Here is a 22,912-nt window from a genome sequence, read left to right as displayed (position 1 = left end):
GATAAGGTACGGTAGAGTAGAGTAGAGTAGAGGAGTGGAATAATGCTTTGGCATAGGCTCAGCTACTCTGGCCCGCTGCATCAGGGGTTGTAAGGGCAAAGCTTTTGTTTCTTTCTTAGCCTGCTGTCACTCAGAGCTGAGTAGCAACACAGCAGGTAATAAAAAGTCCTTTTTCTTCTCTGGCCAAAGTTTCTTTTTTGGCAGAAGGGGAAGTAGGATTGGAGCAGAAGGCTGAACCCTTCTATGGGATGGTATTCATACCCATCTTTCTTCTAAGACCTAACGTAAGTTTTCTGCCTTCTACAGTAGAACTGCATCTGATGTGTTAAATTTCTGCTGTTCAAATGCCTCCTTTATGCATTAACCTCTCTAATATCCATACCATAAAGTCTCTTGAAGACAAATCCATCTTTTCAGCCTCACGAGACAGTTTTTCTTGCCTTTTCCTCCCTGCACTTAAACAAGCTTTGTTTCCTTCCTTCTCTACTGCCTCCTTAAATCTCTCCCTTCTTATCTAGGGGTTCTCTTTTGTCTCCTCTCTGCTCTACACGAACAAAAGGCAAGAGTAAAATCAGGACTTGATATTCAAGCTCCAGATGGTGCTTTCAGCCACTGCAGAATTCCTTAGGTCCCCGAAATTTTACCAAATACTGGAGGACTTGCTTTCAGACGGTGACACACCAGCGTGTGACCTGCTCTGGGACGCCCCCTCCTTCTCTGGTGCTTTATGAGAAGGTTCGCCAGAGACAAGAAATCGCAGTGTCATGTGGAGTTTGCTATTTGTCAGCATGAACCTCTGAAGGTGTCAGCCTTTGTAGAAGACAGGACTTCATTCCTCCTCTGATGAACCGTTCACCTGTCTCTGAAGTTGTGGGATTTCTTATGAAGGAAGGCAGGCTGCAGTGCCAGCAGTGCACTTCCTGGCACCTTCCTTTTGTGATTGTTTCTGTTTTAAATAACTATAAGAACACTTAAGAACTCTGATGGGAGGAATCCAGATAGATGGTCTGTCCTGACAAGAATAAATCATGTGTCAGGATGTCCATTCTACACCCCATCCTGAGCGACATGTTGACTAGCGCAGACCACAGCCACTTTGTGAAGCTTCCTATCAGCATTTCCATATAGGCGAGTTCATACACGCTGGCAACCTAACACGTAACACTTCATCACACAATCGACAAACTCTAGAAGGTGATGGGATTTTCAGGTTTAGGAGAAGTTATGAATGTATCTTGTAAAACACCATCGCACCTCTTGTGATATGAGGGGTCACCTAAATCCTTCAGAGTGCCAGTTTCTCTTTTAGTGAGGGCCTTCTGCTGCTCTTTCTCTCAGCTTTGTAGAGGGTTGTGTTTTAGTGTATGTGTTTGTGACATGCATATTTCCGAGTCACTCTCTGGTGCAGAATACTTACATACAAATATAATCCACTGTTACTTTTGTTGAAGTGGGTTGTACTCATTGTGTTTGCATTAGAGTAATCTCTAAACTGAAGACTGGGTTGCCACGTGACTCAGTAAAAGGCACTCAGAGATTTTAACTGAGTCTCAGGTAGACTAATACATATTCCTTTTCTTATCTCTCCATACCTGAAGCGGAAAGAAAAGATTAAAACCTCACCCTCTGCTTGCCAACCTCATCCAAAGTACGGTCTTAAGCTGTGCGGAGAGAATCGTGAGAGCCAGAAGATGCCACTCAAAATCACCTGCATTAATACCCACTTGTTCATTGTGGCTGGGAGCTGCTAGGGCTGGCATTCAGTAAAATATAGATCTGTCCAATTGTACATCTTGCCCCCCCTGTAGTTTTGGGGTGAGGTAAGAGAAGGGATGATGTCAGAGAAAGGTACCTCTGTGCTGCTGATTCTTTGTAAGAGAAGTCATTTAAACAAAGCTTAGTGAAGTCTGGTAAATTGTGCTCTTGGGCTGTGTGCAGTTCTTGAACAATTTCCAATACATATATTTGTTTGGAAAAAGACGAAAAAGGAGTGATTTAGACTCTTTTCAAGTACAAATGTTTTTAATCCCACACTGGTAAAGACAAATGAGAATGAATCTAGTGCAGGAGGGTATAGATCAAAGTGACCTGCAATGAAGGATTATGCTAAAGCATTTTGCTATCCCAGTCTATTTCTGTGTGTGGCGATACTATATTCTGACATTTGGTCCTAGAAATACCGAAATACATCTGTCATTTCCTTTTTGGTTTCCCCTTTTGTTGGGACATCTCAGGAAAGAACAACGCTATACCCAGGATGTCTTTTAAGCTGATATTCTGGATACAGACTTCAAGGTCCTTAGTCCCTATAGACCTTTCTTTACTGGGAGAAGAAAGGAGGAGAGGTAGGATGGACTATCTGAAACACTATTTGCAGCAGTATTGCACTTTCTGATGGTCTGATAACAAGTACTGTAGTTGGATCTGGTAACAAATGCTTGAGAACAAGCAGTTCTGAAAGCAAAAGCAGTGCTGTGTGGTTAAAGGGCTGGCCAGAAAGCCTGATAATATAAATTCAATTCTACACTCCTCCACAAACTTTTCATGTAGCCATGGGCAGATTGACTATTCTCATCTTGTCTTGGTTTCCCCATCTTTCACAAGAGGCTCATATTTTCCTTCCTGTATGTGTTGTGAGGAAAGAAATCTCTAGTATTTTGGAAGTGTTATTAAACTCCTCTGTGGAAAAGAAGACAGAGAGATGTCAACAGGAAGACCAAGCCCTTGCTTTAGAAAGATGGCTTGCAATTTCAAGGAAGAGGACAGATCAGAAGTCAAAAAGGCATATTGAAATTTTCAAGAAGCAATGCTGATTCAGAACATGTTATGTTTGCAGCTGCTGGGGTGTGAAACTTCTTCCATGATGTGACAACCAGCATGAATTACTTTATTGCTCATAACAAATACAGATGGACAGATATCAAGGTGAAATGAAGGGCAGGGGCATTTGCAAACTGACAGAGAGAACCTTCCACCACATGCTGCTTGGAAATAAATGGATCTTAATCAGCTCTTCTGAATTTCTTTATCTTCAGAAAGCCCTCAGAGAGTTAATATTCTCCAGTGGAAGACCAAAATGCTTTTAGGAAATGCATGTTGTTTTATGAGAATCTGTCTCTGTTTTAAGGAGGTTTTCTAAAATGCTAATGTTTCTCTTTTCATCACGATTCACAAAGCTTGTGGCTTTCAAATTTACCATTTCAGTTTAAGTCATGGGAATTGGATTACTTCATTCCCCATCCCTTCTCCAATGTTATCAATCAAGAAATTTGTTGTTTCCAGCCTACATGAACATGATGCCTGTGTTCCTTGCCTGATGATCCACATTGGTTTTGAGTCAAGATTGAGTTCCCTGCCTATTACATGCAGCAGTACCTGTAGCAGTGCTGGCATGGAAAGTACTCCCAAGGGGAAGATATTCACGCATAGCTTTTAATCCATTAATATAAAAAAGAAAATGGGATGAAGACGGTATCTCTAAAACATGAGTGGAAAGATAATATTGCACTTTGACCCACAAGTGATGGTGGTATCTAAGTCCATGTAGTAAATCATTGAAACTACTGGTCATACAGGCAAGGCATTGAAAATCAACTTCTGTATTATAGGTCTTGCAGAACAAGCAATGTAATACCTTCCTTACTTGCACCCTGTAGCTACATTTCTAAAGGTTTGGGTTACTAGATGGTGAAGAAGGAGGATTCATAGTACCCCTGCAATCTGTGCACTTTACTACAGTGTGAGGACTTGGGATGGGTATCCAGGAGAGGTTCAGCTGTAGAACCAGCTAAGCAGGGCACATGAGTGAGCTAAGATAAGGTGTGTTTGCTGTTGCAGCTCCCATTTGGCTGCATAAGATTCAACAATGCATTTTGCTGGCACAGTCACTCCTTCAGTTGATTGGGATTGTCATACCACGATCCTGAGGTGCTGTAGTTACTCAGAGAGGTTTTCAAAGAAAGCAAGAGAGTAGTCTAAAAATAAATAAAAGCAATTTCAGCAAAATAAAAAAACAAACCCAGGATGTGCTCAAATGTCATAAAGTGTTACATGACAAAGCATAACCCTTTTTACCTTTGCAGGATATATTCAGGAAACGTCTTATCAGTGCCAGTCAAACTCGGACAAAACGCCATCAATTTGTTCTGATGAGCTATTGTTTATTTATATGGCATCCCTTGCTCCTAAATTAGCAGAAGGAATTTATACATTGCCTCGAGTACCCAATGCAAATCTTTGCTTTTCTGCTGTCCTTTCCATGTTGAGCACCACACCAGCAGAACAGTAATCATAGAAAGTACCACTAATAGGGGTTTGTGTCCAGAGAATATAGGCTCCTCTTCCCTGGCCTACTCCTCACTAAATAGCCTGAGGGTAATGATTTGGTTACATACATTAAGTACTTTTCCACAAAAGAATCTCTTTGAATAGACTTGTTCCCAGCGCTGACCTCAGCTTCATGTGGGCTCTGACAGGTGAGGAGCTGTTGGACAAGCGCAGGCTGTTTGTGAAACCAACTTTGCAGCCCCCTTTCCCAGCACTGCCATTTGCAAGGGCTGCCCTCAAGGAAGGTTATGGCAGGACAAAAGCCGAGATGGTTTTGAATAGAAAAGAAAGTTTATATTTTATTTAGTTCAGGTAAGCCCTAATGGATGGGCTTGTGAGGAGCAGATTTGCAACCGGCCTAAGCAGTGGCAATCTTAAAGGAGCCCACTGAACTTGCGAGAACTAAGATTTCATAAAGAATTTTGATTTTGAATTTTTTCATATGTGGTATTAAGTATCTGTCAGAGGTTAGATTTCTGTTTTTTTCAAGAGATAATGTAAGCCCAATGGAATTTGCTATGTTGTTCGAAAGGGAATTTCAGGTTCCATCAGGAAGAGAGGTCAAGTGAAACAAGCCTCAAAATTGGGCCTAGAAATCTTGGTCCTGCTACTTTAACTATTCTGTTCAATGACAAAACTCACACTGATTTTAGTGGGGTAAAAACCATTCCTTAAATTGGTATATAGGATGTGGGGATGCTTGTGATCCCCTCTGGGACCTATGAAAATTGTCTCCATCAGCTAGTCATTGGGGTGGGTTTAAGGAGTTACCGACATCTTGCAGCTGAATAAAGCTATTTAAATTCAGCTCATTAAAAGCAGGTTGTTAGGGTATGTTTCCATTAGGACGAGCAAGTGCTGTTACCCAGAGTCAGCAGTCACAAGTTAAAATGGAAGGGTTTTGTAGAGCTGACACAGACAGCTGTGCAGCGCTTCTGAGAGACGTGTTGTGCTGTTATTGAAGATGACATAGGAAACAGTAAACATTTCATGTTTTTATCTATCTTTCAAACTGATCCCAGGCCTTCACGGACTGAAAAGTAGGAAGACACTCTGCCATCAAAGATGCTTTCTAACATTTACTGCTTGTTTTAGAAAGCACTCTGAGAAATTCCCAGGGAACAGACACTAGCGTTGCCTGTGGGAAGTACGAGTTTCCTGTTTTTTTCTGCACCAGACCTCCTTGAACATATTCAGATGCTTTGTGGGGAGTTTTTGTTTGTTTTTTTGGTGGGACAGTCGCAAAACCTAAGATAAATATACGAATTTTAAGATGTGTATCTTGTTAAAAGGGCCCTGGTCAGTGGTGGGCTGAAGGCCTGGTAATCTTTATGTTGTCAGAGGGACTTCTTGCAGAAACCAGTGACAATCTACAGGAACCGGTTATAGTTTCAAGGGAGGGGTTGCGTTCTGCAACTCAGTCTTGCATAAGAATTGCTATAATGAACACAGCCCTGAGTAAACTGCCTTCCACTGAATCCAATCATTCTGTCCCAATACACCTGTAGACCTTGTGGACACTTAGCATTATGGATAAGGAGTTTTATAAATCTCTGATGATGCTAATTTATCACTGTTCACAATTTCCACTGAATCTGCACTGCTGGTATTGGTGGTCCTTTTGATCCACTGTGGGAAAAGGGCTAAAAAAATAACAGAAACTGAGTAACAGTCAAAGGCCAGCCAAGGAGAAAAGCTGCCACAGAGACTGATGGATGATTCAGAGTTTTCAAATCTTCCTCCCCCTGTCATAAGCATTCCGCTTCTTGAAAGAAACTGAAATCATTGCTATGCAAAAAAAAACAACTGTTTCAAGAAGGAAACAAATGTTTGGAGAGCTGACTTGGCTGGAATTTTCCCTGCACATATACTCTTGACATATCAGTGCTTAAACTTTCTATGAGTGCATGATGGGGAACAGGGAACAATCAAATGTTAGTGAAGATGCCCCCATCTGTTCCATTATTTGAGGGTGTAAAGATGCTCTTTAACTCTCATAGTCCTTGATATCTTGGTTGCCAGGTGGTCTCCCTGCCCAGATTTCACATCAAAAACAGCTGTGAAGATTTTTTTTTCCCAGCACATGCAGGAGGAGGGATCCCAGTAGTCCCATCATTTTTGCAGAAGGCAAATATGTAATATAGCCAGGTCTTAATTTAAGGGTTCCTTACATTAGGTCTTGGGAATCTTCTTCCTTTTTTATGAAATAAATATAGGTCAACCGCATGCACCCATATCAGATGTAGTACTCAGTCCCCACTTGTAGAGCACAAAATGCTTCATTCCAGCCCCCTGCCCTCCTCCTACTCTCAGTGCTCCCTGGAGCACTCAAAAACGTCCTCACCAAAAATCATCTGACAAGGTCACCATCTAGATACAAGAGAGGGCAATAAAGTGTCCTATGCCCCAGCCATGTATCTGCAGTGCATTTATTATCTCTGACACTAGAATATCTGCGTGCCTCATGATCCTGGAGGTACCGACTTTCGCACATACCACTGCTGGACAGCAAGACACTATGGCCCAGCTTACACATGGGAAGCCACGGCCCAGAGGGGCTCAGTGACTTGCCCAAGATCACACAGGGGGTCAGAACCGAGGTGAATCCCCCATCATGTCTGCACCGGAGCAAAGCATAGAGACCGCTTTGCATATCAGTTTGGGCAGGTACATCCACTGGATGCAGTGGAGTAATGGATAGAGTTGAGAAGGCAGGATTTAAACAGACGTTGTGCTAGTACCCAGAGACTAGAGCTATCAGGCACAGTGTTGCACTGAGGCCATTTTACAACTTCTAATTCCTGAGCAAATTGTCCCAAGTCACTTGGGTGCATCTGCACTGAGCTTCATTGTGTGGTGAAATGGTCACCTGCTCTCTCTCCCCAGCTCAAGCTAGTATCTTAATTTATGGATTGTCCTCCCTCTGAACCAGCCTTACTCAAATCATCCCGTGCCAACACACACCAAAGACCTTGCAGATCAGTAGCATTTTGGATTAAAACTGTTATGAACCTCTGATGGTGCTAATTTATCACTGTTCACATGCATGTTGTTTTTCTGTCTTCCCCACTGCAGATCTGCGCAGGATGACAGCTGGCTTCATGGGCATGGCTGTGGCCATCATCCTCTTTGGATGGATTATCGGGGTGCTGGGGTGCTGTTGGGATCGAGGCCTTATGCAGTATGTGGCGGGGCTTCTCTTCCTCATGGGAGGTAAGGATGTTGGTGTTTGAAGAAATGTGTTTTCCTTGTGGTTTTCATGTTCCCTCTTACCACATGTTCCTCCTTTTCTAAGTCACTGAAAACATGTTTTCAGAGTTGTTATAGGTGATCTGGACTTGGTTTCATCCCGAGCTCCTTCTAGCATACATCAAGGATAACCCAACCGTAGTTACATGTTACTTCTATCACAAAACAGTGTCTGTAAGTCACAGGACTGGAAATGGCCTTCTGAGTTGTTTACTTGCTCTATTGTTGCAAGTAACACTGTCACCCGTAAACTTAATAAGCTTAATAAACTTAGTAATAAAAATCTGAAGATTATGCAAATGTTATTCCTACCACTATCCTATTTCATAGTGGGTCACTTTACTCTGATAACTATAAACTGTGCTCAAAGTTTTAACCTATATTTATTCCTCGTCAGTTGTTCTTGAGTCAAATGTAACCTTTAGTTTATTTGTCTCTTTTCTTTCTCTGATGTACCTATGAAGAACAATGGTATCCTCTGTTTTCCTTTTCCCACTCTACATATGCTATTTCTTGTAGACTTTTCTCTGTAAGACCAGTTATCAATCCAGCAGCCCTTTCTGCCACCTGTTCTTGTTTGTACTTGCCTTTCTCAAATATTGATGAGAAGGACCGTTCCCAAACAAGGTGTGATCAATGCCTTGTATAAGTGATGTGATGGTTCCCTTTCTCTGCTGGAAATCCCTTGCCTGAAGTATTTTGTGGTTTTATTTGCCTTTTTATGCTGCGTCACACTGGAGACCCACAGTCATCCTTCAGTTGGGTAATACGTCCAGGCCTTTCTCCTCCTTTGTAATTTCCTACTGATGATCTCCCAATTTACAGCAGAGGTTCTGTTTATTACTCCCCAGGTACATGCCCTGGCACTCTGTGCTTTTGAGCTTCTTCCCATTTCTACTACACCAGCCCTGAAGGTCACCCAACATTTCCCGTGTAATGTTCCAGCCTTTCTTACTACAGATGCCATCTAACTTCCTGTCATCAGTAGGTTTCATGGCACACAGTTACTTGAAATGAAGGGTGTGAGAGTCAAGTCCCAAACACGGCGCTGGGTGAATGTCTCAAAGTGAACAGCGCTACTTCTGTTCTCTCTTCTTTTCTCTGCTGGTGGTTTTTGTTCGGCTGGGTTTTTGCCCCCCAGGCAGATCATCACTTCAATGCATTTGGTCGCCTATTTGTCTGTACTGTGGTATGACACAGCTAAGTGTGTGAAATACAGGAAAGCTTCTGTAGTCCAAGAAGGGGAGTTAAGTGCTCGAGTTACAAGCATTTATGTTCCAGTGCTGTGGGTGCTGGTGACATAGACATTAGCTCTCTCAGTGCCCACAAACACATTTGAAGTCTGCTAGTACCTTGTGCAAGCACACACTGGTCTATGTGTGGATATCTGTAAATGGTTTGTTGTGGGTGTCAATACTGTATGGGCAATGGGTCTGCCAAATTAGCTTGGTGTTTCTTATGTAATTAAAAGCTTAGTTTGCATGGGGGGCTATTTTGCTCTAATATGCTCAGATATGTGTGGTATTTAACTTACTACAGCACGACATTCAGATTAAAACATTAGGACTATACTAAATAAATATAGAAAACTTAAATTTATTAGAAACTAGCTAAGTCTTGTTTACTAATTGGATATTATCACTATATATGGGAGAGTTTCTAGTGCAGCTGCAGGGATTACTTATTGGCTTAATGTTATTTGTTTGTCAGTGGTTTGAAAGATGGCTGATAAAAGTTTTCCGGTGAAACAAGACTCGGTGTAACCATGCATAATGGGATGGGTCACTCATAGCTTACAAAGCCATCTTTTGGTATGCTCAAACAATACGCCTTTCAGTGGAGACAGATCCAAGGTCATGCAACTGGGAACAAAAAGTGTCAGTCATCCTCGCAGAATGAGAGGCTGTCTCTCAGAAAGCAGCAGCTCTGAAAAGGTCTCTGGGATCACGGTCGCTGGGAGATCATCCAGCTGCACAGGAGATCTTAGTGCAATGCAGCTGCTAAATGTGCGTTTTGATGGGAATATGCAATAAGAGCATGAGGTGGGGTTATCCCTGGGCAAAGCAGAACTATTTCTGGACATCCTAATCTGGTGTCCATGCTAAAGAAGGACGTGGAAAGATTGGTAGAGTTTTGCAGAGGAGCTACAAGAATGACTCATGGTCTGAAAACCAAGAAAACCACAACATGCCACAAAAAGCCAATTGCTTGAAACTGTTTAACAGAAGGTTTATAATTGACTTGAACACAGTGTGGAAGTACCTATGCAAGGAGAAGCCATCTGATAGTAGCTTGCTCTTTGACTACATAGACAAAATAATAACAAGATCTGAAACTAGTAGAAATGAGAGGCACCAGATTATTTTATCTGCCAAATTCTGTCAAGATGTGTGATATTTTTAATAAAGATGTGTTGGGAGGAGATCAAACTTATTTTCTGCTCCAGCGTAGACATGTGGATCAGGGTTACAAAAGGTTACTCTCTTTCTTGTTTTGCACAAATCAGTGGCAACTGCTATACCTTTCCTGATTTCTTTTAACAGCAAATGTACATAAAGTAACATCTACAAACTGAAGCAGTCAGTTATTAAAATACATAACTAGAGCTATCTAATCTAAAAGTCAGTAGCTATCAATGTTTTCAGACTGTGTCATATGTTACATAGTCATTCCTTCTACAGCCAATGAATCTTTTAATTTGAACCTTTTTATTGCTGGACGGAGTTTGAATCCAAAGCTGTTACTTCCGTCATAACGTAAATGCTGTCAACATATCATCCTATTGGTCCTCAAAATGCACAGAGCCAGACTGCCTCTTAGTTTTGCCTAACTTTTTCTCTGGTTCAATAATGGGAAAAAGGATTACGACATCTGACCTCATTGCAGATGAGAGGAGACTGTGTTAAAGTGGTAGCTATGTAATCAACCTGAAATCTAACTTTCCCTTCCATTTGCAACGCCGCTTGTCTTGGCTATGTTTGTGGCATTTGCTCTGTTTTAATTTCTAGACAAATAGCTCTTCTGTAATGCTTAAACATCCCTGGCTTACCATATCTATGGGTTTTGTCCTTTAATGCCCATAATTCTTTGAACAGGAAATCTCAGTGGAGCACTGGGAAATGTGCTGTGATAATCTAACAAGACCAGATGTGGTTTCCTTGGACCTCTGGTTCTTTATTATATTTACTGAACAGTCGTCTTGCTAGCCCATGTGGCAGTGCCTAATAAGGACTTGCTTTAGTGTGCTTGATCTAATTTCTCAAGCAAATTGCTGAAATAAGTCATTTGTGAAATGCAGGCCGTTATCTGGTATTAGTTCATCTGGAATCCAGGTCATGTAAACTGTGATTTAGAGTGTGTTTTTCACTGTTATTCAGCGTGTTTTGTAACAAGTTAGAAATTATTAATAATTCATCTTTTCTGTTTAGTCCAAATGTATCTGGATCGACAGCAATTACAGGTCTCTTACAGCTTCTGAAGTTCTTTTGCATAATTTTCTGTATGTATTGTAGAATTTGAACTTGGATTCCTTATCTTGAACAACAGCACTTGCCTGACCACAGCAGGATTTTTTTCCCTCATCTTGTACGGAGCCAGATGGATACTGCAAATTATGTTTAGTATTTTTGACCTCATTTTGCATGATGGTACTATTGCATAGCCTCCTGTACCCAGAGTTGCACTATCTGTTGTAGTTTCATTTCAGTATTGTCAGTATGATTTTATCCTGCAAGGTGGGAGAGCTTCTCTTTTTGAGAGTTTCTCCATTTGGAATTGTGCTCTTAAGTTTCACTAAGACTAGTTCATTTTATGCATCTTATTTGAGACTGTTTTAATTCTATTACAGAAGTGGGTCATACTCAAATTATACATTATTCTAAGCACATTCTCTTGCAGCTTCTTGCATTTTCTCTACATGCAAATTATTGAAAATCTGTGCACCACTAAAAGCTCCATACTGGGCATGTTGTCCAGTAATTTTGTAATTTTATAATAATTTCTGGAACCTTAAAAGCATCTGTAACACTCCTTCCAAATGTCAGTCTTGTGGCAACTTGATGCTTTCATGCTCATCAAGTACCTAGTAGTAGTCTAAAAGGAATTCAGTTAAACATCTACCTGAGGAAATGCATGTGGGGCATTTCATACGTTGTGTTTTGACCAAAGTATGTTTCCTTGCACCAAAACCACGCCTTTGCTTTTTGAAGCCTAGACGTGACCTCCTCATCAGTTTCCAGGAAGCAGCGCTCACATTTTCTGGCTTTGAAAAGTTATTTTAAATGTATTCAAATCCTTGAACTGTTTGCTTTTATTACCATGGCAAACCTGTCAATTCATTCAGTTGGTGTCTTTACTCCCTCAACAGTAGCTGATATTACTGCCAGGTCAAGGTCAAATTTGTTTTACTTCCAGCTCCAAGGAGTTGCAATGCTATGAATTGGCACCCTGGCAACTCTACCAAGGCAAGTTCCTGTACCTTCAGGAATCCCTCCTTTCAGTTCTTCATCAAGTTGTTTAAGAATATTTCCTGTATCATGATAAGCAGACAAGCTGTATACCCATCTAACTATTTTTTTTCCCACCTGCTCTCCAGCGCATTCATTCATAGGATTTTCTTGTTTCAGCATCTCAGGTTCTGCTAGGTTGATTGTCCTTCCACAACCGTGCAAACCCAACCTCACCACATCTTCTGTTATTGTACTTGGCTTTATAAAATCAGCTTTTAAAGACAATCTCTGATAGCCTGTTGTTTTCCCAGTTCAGCTCTGATTTCATTTCAGTCAGCTGTTTTGAAACATCACGTGGCTTGCTTTATTTCTAGTTTTGAGGGCAGGGCTGACTTTGTACCTAAATGCCCCAAAACCCTTTTCCTCCTCGTCAGTGCCTGCCACAGGGAAAGTGGGGTGGCAGGGCTGCCCCATGGTGGCACGCTCCGGTGTTCTGGCAGTGGTTGCAGCCTGCCCTTCCCTCCTCGGTAACTGCTGTCCCTCATCCCAACTGGAAATACAAAATGGCACTTCCAATATCTCGTTCAGGTACTCGCTTCAGCACTGAATTATCCCTGGCCAAATTACATCCCTGGCCAAAGCTACATCACTTGCCTTTGTAAATGTATTAAAAGACCCACAAAGAATGACATTTTATCATCCTTATCAGAGCTCTGTCCTTCAGCTGCACATTCATGTATTTTCCTTTTGAAAGTCTGTAATTTGTATTGAGAACGCATTTCAGTGAAATAGTTACGGGTTTTACTGCATGCCTAACAAGGCAGCCCTTCAGGGAGAGACTTCTGCGTTGTCTTATTTTGTTCCAGATTTACTGCAAATAAATGCAATAAATCATCTCTGCACTTGTTTACCGTTTTACCTGCTCTCTTCACTCTTATCTGGTCTCTGCCAGTTTTGCCTTGTCACATGCACTTTAGGATCACTTTAGGGTTTTTTCCCCATTTGCTAACAATTTCCTTAGAGAAGCATATAATTTTACTAGCCTTGCAAATGTTCATTATTCTTTGCAAAGTCGAGTGTGTTTCTTGCTGTAACCTTGCTTTGAGCCAATTATAAATTTTACCATTAATAATTCAGTCTCTAATTAGTCTATTTGGAAATTATTCCAGCTGCTAAATGCCCTTATTCATGTGATTTAGCTTCACCATGCAGATCTGTAATAAAATGATCTGTAGTCTCACATAGCAGCTCATTTCTTGTCTTTGCCTAGTGACATTTTTGCATGAAATACTGGGCTTGGGGCTTTGCTTGGGAGTCTGAAATTCCCGTTTTTACTGGCACTGAAAGGCCTGAAAGTCTTGCTGTACACATACAGCAGTGCTATGGAGTTTTTCCCCTCTGATTTTCTGTCCTAGCATTTACTTTCAGAAACATCGGGAATTTCTTTCATCCTCTCCTCCTCCCTCCTCTTCAATGATGATCTGCCAGTCTGGGGGATTTGAGCGCCATTTTCCAGCTCCACTTCTGCCAGCTTCACTTCTGCCACTGATTCGGGTTTCTTCTCACCCACCTAAGAGTGCTGCGGAGACATTGCTCTTTGCAGCCCGTCCATACTCACAGGACTTAGGTCAGGGTTACAAAAGCTTCAAACCTTTTCCCACAGCAGAGGTGAACACCTATTCTTTCCACTGCTGGCTGCTGCGGCAGAGATAAGCAGGCAGGAAAGATATGAGAGAGGGAAGAAAAAATAAAGTTACGCAGGTGTGCTGGCACAATTTAACGCTTTATTTCAGATATGCAAGAAAGGACGTTTATTAAAGATAAAGAACAACCCACTTACGAATGTATGCATGCATTCTGCTGTTGTATTCTAATCCAGGGTGAAACAACCTTTTAGAAATCATTTCTATCCTCCTCCCTCTCAGAAATATTTCCAAAATATTCCTTCCCTCAGTCCAGGGGTAAGACAACAAACTGCTTTATTAGCCCCACAGCCAGAGGATGGACTGACCATTTACACCGAGCCACCTTCTCTTGCCCCAGCCAGGCCACGCTTCACGTGGGTCTGTCGCAAGGCGCCGGGTGGACAAGGACACACTCAGGGGTTTGTGCCAACGTGTGCGCTAGAGCCCAGCAGCTGTGCTACTCGCCCTGTCCAGGAGCTGGTGGCCAGGCTGATACTGAGGGACGCAAACCCCATCAGAAGGGGGGACTTCAGAACAGGGCTTGGGAGCCCATGCCGCACAGCTGTCAGTACAGATGTGCTGCACACTTCTGTATCCTCTTTCACTCCCTGCCTCCACGGAGAGTCTTGTCTTCAAAATCCCCAAGCCTGTGTGCTGTGCTTCCTTCGCCTGTGCTGTGCATATGTTAGTAGATGACAACTGAAGCATCTGTGTATTTGCAGCCATGGTTCGTTACCAGCTGTTGAGTCATTTGCGTCCCAAATTTAACTCACTGTACTTTGAAAATAGCACATAGCAGTAGAAAATAAGAGTGTTTATCCTACACAACTGTGGTCCTGCCATCTCAAAATAATCATTCCGCTGCTGAATATTTTAAGAAACAAAAATGGAGCAATTTAATACAGCAAGCGTAAGGCAAAGCTCTGTGATAGACATCTCCTAGGCAGTTACGAAGTACCTTCATAGCAGCTGCCAAGAGGAGGCAAAGAGAAAGGTAAACAAAAAGAGAAAGTAAAAGACATTCTTTGGAGTTCATCTGGAAATACGGTGGGTCTCACAGGGCACCTAGGATTTCTATTTCTCACTAATGATCAAGGTCTCTACCCATTCTTCAGGATGTTCACTTGTGGTGACATGGTCAATCACGACGCTGAAGACTGAAGCTATTTTCTGTGACCATATTTATTTTTTTCTTTTCCACAACATTATTCATTGAAAATCCAGTTTCATGTGCTTCTTTCCCAAAAGGAATAGCTTTAGAAAGTTTACATAAAATCTTTTTTTCCATATGGAAAGGCAAGTGCAAGTGCACATGTACGTGCACAGTTGTATGCATATTGAGCTTAAGCAACATCATGTGATCGTTACTAAAACAGAGGTATACAGTAAGTGGCTGCAATCTGAGCAGTGAAGCTTGGCATAAGTACAGTTTTCACAAAGGCGTAATACCTTTTGCTAGTTTGAAAAGTATTTATAATCCAAAAAAAGTTGGATCACTGGAAAAAATGAGATGCCAAGCATGTTTTAATCCTGTGGGAGATACTAAATTAATGATCATAGAATCATAGAATAGTTTGGGTTGGAAGGGACCTTTCAAGGTCAACTAGTGCAAGCGCCCCTGCAATAAGCTGGGACATCTTCAACTAGATCAGGTTGCTCAGAGCCCCGTCCAACCTGACCTTGAATGTTTCCAAGGATGGGGCGTCCTCTCTGGGCAACCTGTGCCAGTGGTTCACCACCCTCATGGTAAAAAACGTCTTCCTTATATCTAGCCTAAATCTACCTTCTTTCAGTTAAAGACCATTCCCCCTTGTCCTGTCGCAACAGGCCCTGCTAAAAAGTTTGTCCCCATCTTTCTTATAAGCCCCCTTTAAGTACTGAAAGGCCACAATAAGGTCTCCCCAAAGCCCTCTCTTCTCCAGGCTGAACAACCCCAACTCTCTCAGCCTTTCCTCAGAGGTGTTCCATCCCCCTGATCATTTTTGTGGCCCTCCTCTGGACCCACTCCAACAGGTCCATGTTTTTCCTGTGCTGAGGACTCCAGAGCTGGACGTAGTACTCCAGGTGGGGTCTCACCAGAGCAGAGTAGAGGGGCAGAATCACCTCCCTTGACCTGCTGGATAACTGCAGAGGAACTAGAATTCAGCAAAAGTCCTTGCAGACCACTGTAAGAACTTATTTATGCGGATTGACCTCCAGATGGAGACAAAGTCTGGTTTGTATCAAGAGATGCCATAAACTTGTTATGAAAATCTGTGAAACAAGCCTCAGAGGGACAAGGTCAGTCCCCGTTCTGCCATACCTCCCGCACCACACGCGTACGCTCTTCTTCCTATTGTGCTTTTGGTTAAATTTTGCATTACGCTCTAAAGTGAGTTAAGACCTTGAATTGGAATGAACTTGAGTTAATGTACAGCGTTAATAGGTTTTCAATGTTTAAACCTCTCTAAAGCTCTTGATTGTTTAAAACCATCAAACACATTACAGGCGTGTTGGGGAAGGCAGAAAAGGAGCTGATGAAGGTCTTTATGGGCTGTGATGAGACCCAGAGGTCGGAGCAGCCGTGCAGGCTTTGTGCCTCAGTGCCCATCAGGCAGTAACGTAACAAGGCCAAGCGCTGCATATTCAGGTAATACGAGTTAGCTTCTTGTTAAAAATGCGCTTTTCCTCAATTTTAGGATTCGTCAGTCCCTCTTTTCAAACACCTCTCTTCTACACAGTTTATGGTATCCCTTGTAGACAGGGTTGCAAGTCATGATCTCTGGTCCTGTTTTTAGGGTATGCTTCTGGGGCCTAAAGAGTGACATTTCTTTTCTTAGGTATTTCAAAACACTGATGGATACATGTCCAGTCCACATAGGTGGATAGGGCTGGAGGTGCTTCTTCATCCTGACCGACTAACCGTTAGTAATCACCCTTTAGAAATTAGTATCACTTTCCTTTTGAATGTTGTCTAATTTCCTATTTTCACTCCAAAAATAAACATTTAGGAAATCATCCACATCAACATACATCCCCTTCACCATGTTTTGGGGTCTTAATATGATGTCAGGGTGGCCTGTTTAGTGTTTCCAAGCTAGGAAACAGTTGTTCAGCTGACGGCATGACAAGGCTCACCATACATTATGCTTAAAAGGCAGAGCTGGGGTAGCATGTTACGTCTTTACTTCTAGTACTTCTCAATGCTTACTGGTGCACTGAGAACACATTTTACATTTATTTATTAATGCTGGCACCAATTTTGAAAATGAAATAGACTTTCTAGAAATACGAATTTCACCTACTTTTACTGTACGGGCTTCTGTGCATCACTGCATACCTGCCATTGAAATGCTCTTTTATGATTTTGTGTTATAATGGTCCTCAAGGGGAATCATAACACCCACGTTTGCATCCCCTACAGCATAAGTTTGAAAGCAGAGTTACGTCCTTCTTCTCATAGAATACTATTTTCATTAGATGCCATTTTTCGCAATACCTCAGGAATTTAGCTGATTCTTTAGGTCAATACTGACAGATCTAGCCCTGAAAAGCAGGGACCTACAAGTTAATACCTCCATAAGAGAATGGAGGTTGGGTGGAATATAGAAATAGTTTTTTTTCAAATCAGTAACACAGCTATACTGCAGGGTGTAGTCATTTAGAGGTGTTTGGTTTTTTTTTTCCTGGAAGGAACAGCACAATGAGAAAATTCATTGTCAACTCCGTAGCATTTGATTTCCATGGAAACATTATCAGCTGACTTCAAAGTCAACTTTCAGCTGTGTTGGATTTCTTTTCCTGTGGCTCATTTCTGATGCTCCTAGATGTGCACTTACCCACTGGGGGAGAAATACCAACACAAGCAATTCAGGGAACCTTGTAGCTGATCACAGAAGAGCACTGACACTTAGGAGAAGGAGAGGAAAGGCTTCGTAATGAGGTGCAGATATCTCATAGTCTGGAGCAAAAGACAGGGCAAGTAGTGTATGTGCACCTACAAACTCATTGTTTTTCAGTCTTAACTCAAATTGGTCTCCCTGAACTTGGCATACAGTAAATTAAGGAGTCAGCTCACTCTGGCTTTTCAGCAAAAAGAATTATACATATTCCTCTGTGTGTTCATTGTAAGTCAGTTATACTGACTTGTAATTTCTCCCTCACCAGGTCGGGAGGTACTGATGGAAATATCAGTACCTTCTAGATTTACGAGAACAGAAAACCTAGAGTAGTCTATGAAGGGCATGCAAACTAGTTTGCTTCTGAAGGATGTCAGTAGGTCTTTCGGGGGCTGACAGAAGTGAATTAAAGTAGAAGCAAAGTAGGGGAGACAGATCCGATAGAAATACAAAAGACTTTCCCCCCTGCAAAACAAGTTATGTGTATTTCAAAATTCTGTGGTTGTTCCTTACACCTTAATAATGTCACCAGGTCTTTGATCAGTTACTAGCTTCTGAATTTCAACAGCAAGAGGCATCAAGGCCGAAGGAAGACAATGAAAACAAAACTAGCATTTATTATTGGGTTGGTTTTTATTAAAAAAATGTTTGCTGAGTTGTTTGTATGCCTGGCATCAAAGAGGAAAGACTGCACATGCAACAGAAGGAAGAGTAATACTATTGTGATTTGCTAGACAGGATGAATTCTTTACAGAGAGAAAGCGGAGCAAATTTCTATGTGTGGCAGATCTTTTTGTTAAATGCAGAGGCTGAAGCAAGGCTCAGATTCACCTTCTTCGCTCCTCAGGTTGTCAACTTAGAAAAACAACGTTCCCCTTGGACAAATCACTGCTACGCTTGCTTGGTCTAATGTGCCTGAACAGAGTCCAATTGGCCACTGGAAATTCCACAGAACCAGCATCTGGACCTGGCAGAAACTAGATGAGTGGGGCCTTTCTCGTTTCTGCCCAACCTGGCTTTTCCAAGGGTTACAGAGATGAGTCATGCCTACGTACTTGTGTGGGCTGCAGAGGCTTCAGAGGTATTTTCTCCACAAAAGGAAAGAAGATTTCAGCATGTGACCCTTTAAGGCAGTACCAAAGGGGTCAGGGTAGTTTGTTGCTTGCAAGCATTCACGTGAGTGATGTAAACTTCATAGGGGTGGCCTGCGTCCAGTGGTCCTTGCTGAAAAGACAATTATATCTTTTTTTGATTTCTGGCTATTATAGCTCAATAACCGTATCACTTAGTACATACAGAAAGGATTTTTCTGTTCCTGGCAGGTCAGCTCAGGGAAACAGTAATAGAGCCCAGAGCCTTTTGCAGCAAAGATCCTCAGTTCATGTTCAGTGCAAACAACTGAAAGTTGTACAACCAGAGAGTCCTTTGGTCACTTGAAAAAATGAATGGATAGGCTTCTCTCCAGCACCTGAAGGGGAAAATATCCAAATCAGGTAGCCACCACCACCATCACCCAGAGCTCCCAATGGCTTCTTTAGTAGTGCCTTCAGCAAAAAAAAGGATTAAAAAGGGATGCGAGTAAGTCTACCCTTTCAGCCCTGAAAGTATTCCCTCTAAAAGTATTTTTAGGGGCACACACTAGGCAGCATGGAAGAAGGCTGCACTGAAGTTGTGCTGCGTCTGTTCTCCAGTCTCACTTGTCTTGAAGAACATCTGTCTGAAGACTTTTCAGCAATTTAAGATTTCCTATAAAAAAAGGATTCTACAAACCCTCTGAGGCTCCTTCTGAGAGAGGATAAATTTTTTGACATTACGTGGAGAGAGGCAGAATGACCTGGTTGCTAAAAGACCAAATGCAATGTGGTGCATGGATTCCCTGTGCTATGGGAGATGTCATGTGACAAGGCAAACCCAACCTGACCCCACAAGTTTCTCTTCAGCTCTGGCAAATGCTAGGCTGGGAAGCACCTGCCTGAGGCACAGTTTGATACTAAACTTACGTGTCTTGTCATCTGGCAAATCTGAGATGTGATGGAGTCACTTGAGTTTGCTCAGATCTCCAGTGCCCCTTTCCATTTAATCCTTTAGCCTCTGCCTGGGACATCCTGGGAGGTCCATACTGCAGGGGATGAAACAAACCTGCTGGCAGCCTCTGCCTGTTGCCAAGCATGATGTTTGCCAGCACAGGGACGGGATAATTGCACTAACCTTTGATTAGGATGTTTCTTCATTTTGACATTAAGAGAGCTTCTTCCTTTCTCTCCCTTCTGCACCCAGTAAAATACTGAATCACATCCCACTACTACAACTGGCATGATTTTTGCTGCCTCCTCTGTTGTGGCTGCAAGTTCATGAGCCGTTATGTTTGCTTAATGGCTGTACTCAACTCACTTTATTATTGTTAGGTTATTTTGGGTGGGTCATAGGAATCACCATTGCTACAGTAATCAGAGGGTTATTCAATTCAGGCTTTGATCAACTCCCCTATTTCTCCCTATCCCATTTTATCAAAACAATGTGCCTTTAGCTAAGTAGTGTTGCTTTTGCCTTGTGTGCCAGCTCGTAACTTCAGAGGGTGCTTGCTCATAGCTGGTGCTCAACAGCTGTGCTAGTACACAGCATGGGTGTCCACTCTTGGTGCAGTCCCATGCACCGTAGGATATGGTAGCAGAAAAGTCACCGTGTGCAAATCTGCAGGGTGCTATAATGTGCAATATAGACTGACTGTCAGTTGTACCAGCATGGCAAACTGGAGATCAGCCCTCAACTGCTGTAATATTGCTCCATATACTATACTGATTTGCACAAGGGCGGTACCCATTAAGTATTTGCAGTTGTGACAGAGGATACATAGTCCTCTGATGCCGTAACGTATTTCGGCTTGTGCAACGGCAATTCAATAGACAGGCACCGCTGCTGAAGTAACACGCAGCAGGCATACAGCTCTGGTGGGGTACGGATGCTGCTGGTACATTTTGAGGTAGGAGGCCAAAGGCCAAATGCAAACCGCATTCTGACAGTGGCTGTAATGCAATATCATAGCACTGCTACAGACCCCGCAGTTTACTCTGGTTCTTAGTATAAAATAAAAATGTATTAAGTTCCCACCTAGGTGGGTTTATGGTCTCACAAGGACACCACACTGAATCTCCATCACCCAGTCAGACTTCTCCTTCTATCTCGGCTTTTTTTATACGGGCAATTTTCCAGTAAACCCCTTGCTATTCTGCAACCTATCGGTGATGCTGCAAGCTGCTTCTGCTGGAACAGTACATAATTAAGCAATAATTTATATTCTGTGCATGTATGCACAGAGCAATAAAGTGTTCTCAAGAGCTGCGTGCTGCTGAGGCGTTTAATCCGTGCACAGAAGGAGTTTACTGCAAAGCTGCTCCCTCCAAAAGGCTTTTGTCATCACTGTGTTGGGAGGGAATTCGGTTTATTCTTTAATAATTTCATTTGATTGTGATATAATTTAAATAGCTAATGGTACACACTCCACTTTAGGATCAGACCTCATTTTATTTGTTTGTTTGATGTATCTTGAAAATAGTAAAAGCTAGTAGGGCAGAGAGAAAGTAAAGATAATGTTGTTTCACTTGTGAGATTTTTTTCCCCTATAACCCTATAATAAAAACAGTGATGATAATTAAATAAACAGCACTCATTCCAAAGACATTAGTGGCCACAAATTGCCACCAATGGCAGCAACTGAAAATACTTTAAAAGGCAGAGATTTGCATTTATTTGAGAATTGCTTGGTTTCAGAGGATATCTTAAAATCCATACCTTTGTGTTTCTCTTTTTATCTACTGGTGTTTATAAGTAATACTTGACATTTCTATCTCTGCAAAAAACAGAAGGGGAGAAGAATCAAGGTTTTTTTGTTTGTTTACTTTGTACATCTGACAGCACAGTTAGTTTGTGAGTCATTTCTGCCTGTTGTTGGGGGAAGGGGGAGGATGGGCGTCATTCTGTCAGATGTGGAAGAAATTTTTTCCAAATAATAACCAAAATGATTTGTAGAGAGGGGGGTCTTAGAGGTGGGCTTGGTGCTCAGATCATTTTAATTACTGGATTTTTGGATTTGGATTCAAATTGATGATGTCTTCTTCAGGTGAGGACATCCACCAAAGAGTATTTTTTCTTTTCTTTCCTTCTTTCCCTGAAGGCGTAGTGAGGTGGACTCCTATAAATTGTGTCTGGTGAGATAAGAAGTTTTTGCCCCTCCAGACATGGCAGAGTGAAGGACCACACAAATGACCCAGTACCTTTCCAAGCCAAGAGAAGTCGTTACCTGAAATTGCCTCCAAAGGTGGTTTAGAGGAAAGGAGTGCCCATACGGTCAGCTCCTGTGTCGCGGGGCAGGGGATGGCACCGGCCGGCTGAAGGGGTGGACATGGCTACAGTCAGACTCCTCACCCCTAATACTGGGGTGAGGGATGTTTAGATGAAGCTCCTGATAGTGGGGTCTGTTTGCGCACCAGCACCACGAAGGCTCACCTTCGTTTGCAGCGTATCTAAGAAAAGCAGCAGTTCTTGTCTCACAAAACACCACAGACCCTGTGAAATCCCTCAAGCTCTATCGCTCTGGAAGCCAAGCCTGCAGGCTCTGCAGGCAAAGGACGTGGCTTCTGGCATGGTTCAGGTGGGCACTAGCATGAAGCAAAATTCAAACATTCTTGGTATGGATGGTTTGAGCCTGCTTGTGTTTAAATCACAAGCAGTTCTGCTCTCCCCTGGAGGTGAGGTTTGAAAACTGCAAATGGAGGCATTGCAGCCCCTCGCATAGCCGAGCTGATCGGAAAGAAAAGAGATGTTTACTGAAAAAAAAATAATTCCTAGCAACAGAGGCCCGCGGGTCTGCTTGATATAATCATGCTTAAAAACAGCTACAGCAAAGGGCTCTGACTCATAATCCACGCAGAATTAGGCTTTGACCAACAATGATATTGCCTTTCCCAGCCATCCCTCTCCTGACCATGTCTGCCCCTGTAGCAAGGATGGCAGGACCCAAATCTGTGCTGGTTTTGGCTGGGATAGAGTTAATTTTCTTCATAGGAGCTAGTATGGGGCTATGTTTTGGATTTGTGCTGAAAACAATGTTGACAACACAGGGATGTTTTAGTTACTGCTGAGCAGTGCTTACACAGGGTCAAGGCCTTTTCTGCTCCTCACCCCACCCCACCAGCGAGTGGGCTGGGGGTGCACAAGAAGCTGGGAGGGGACACAGCTGGGACAGCTGACCCCAGCTGACCAACGGGATATTCCATACCATATGACATCATGTTCAGCATATAAAGCTGGAGGAAGCAGCAGGAAGGGA

The 22,912-nt window shown here is 42.4% G+C and overlaps 1 protein-coding gene across 1 annotated transcript in view; it reads left to right on the top strand.

The window, feature by feature from the left end:
- The first annotated feature begins 7,407 nt into the window (after positions 1-7,407).
- The window catches only part of LOC104083339 (transmembrane protein 178B), a 20,114-nt gene continuing 4,609 nt past the window's right edge, over positions 7,408-22,912 (top strand). The window contains exon 1 of the mRNA XM_009586790.1: positions 7,408-7,539. Coding sequence (XP_009585085.1) covers positions 7,413-7,539 — 127 coding nt within the window. The 5' untranslated portion in view covers positions 7,408-7,412. The remainder of the gene's footprint in view (positions 7,540-22,912) is intronic.

This window comes from Fulmarus glacialis, unplaced genomic scaffold (genome assembly GCF_000690835.1).
Source record: "Fulmarus glacialis isolate BGI_N327 unplaced genomic scaffold, ASM69083v1 scaffold43231, whole genome shotgun sequence".
NCBI classification, from domain to species: Eukaryota; Metazoa; Chordata; class Aves; order Procellariiformes; family Procellariidae; genus Fulmarus; species Fulmarus glacialis.
The sequence above is the reverse complement of the archived record's forward strand: the minus strand, read 5'-3'. Positions and strand labels throughout refer to the sequence as shown.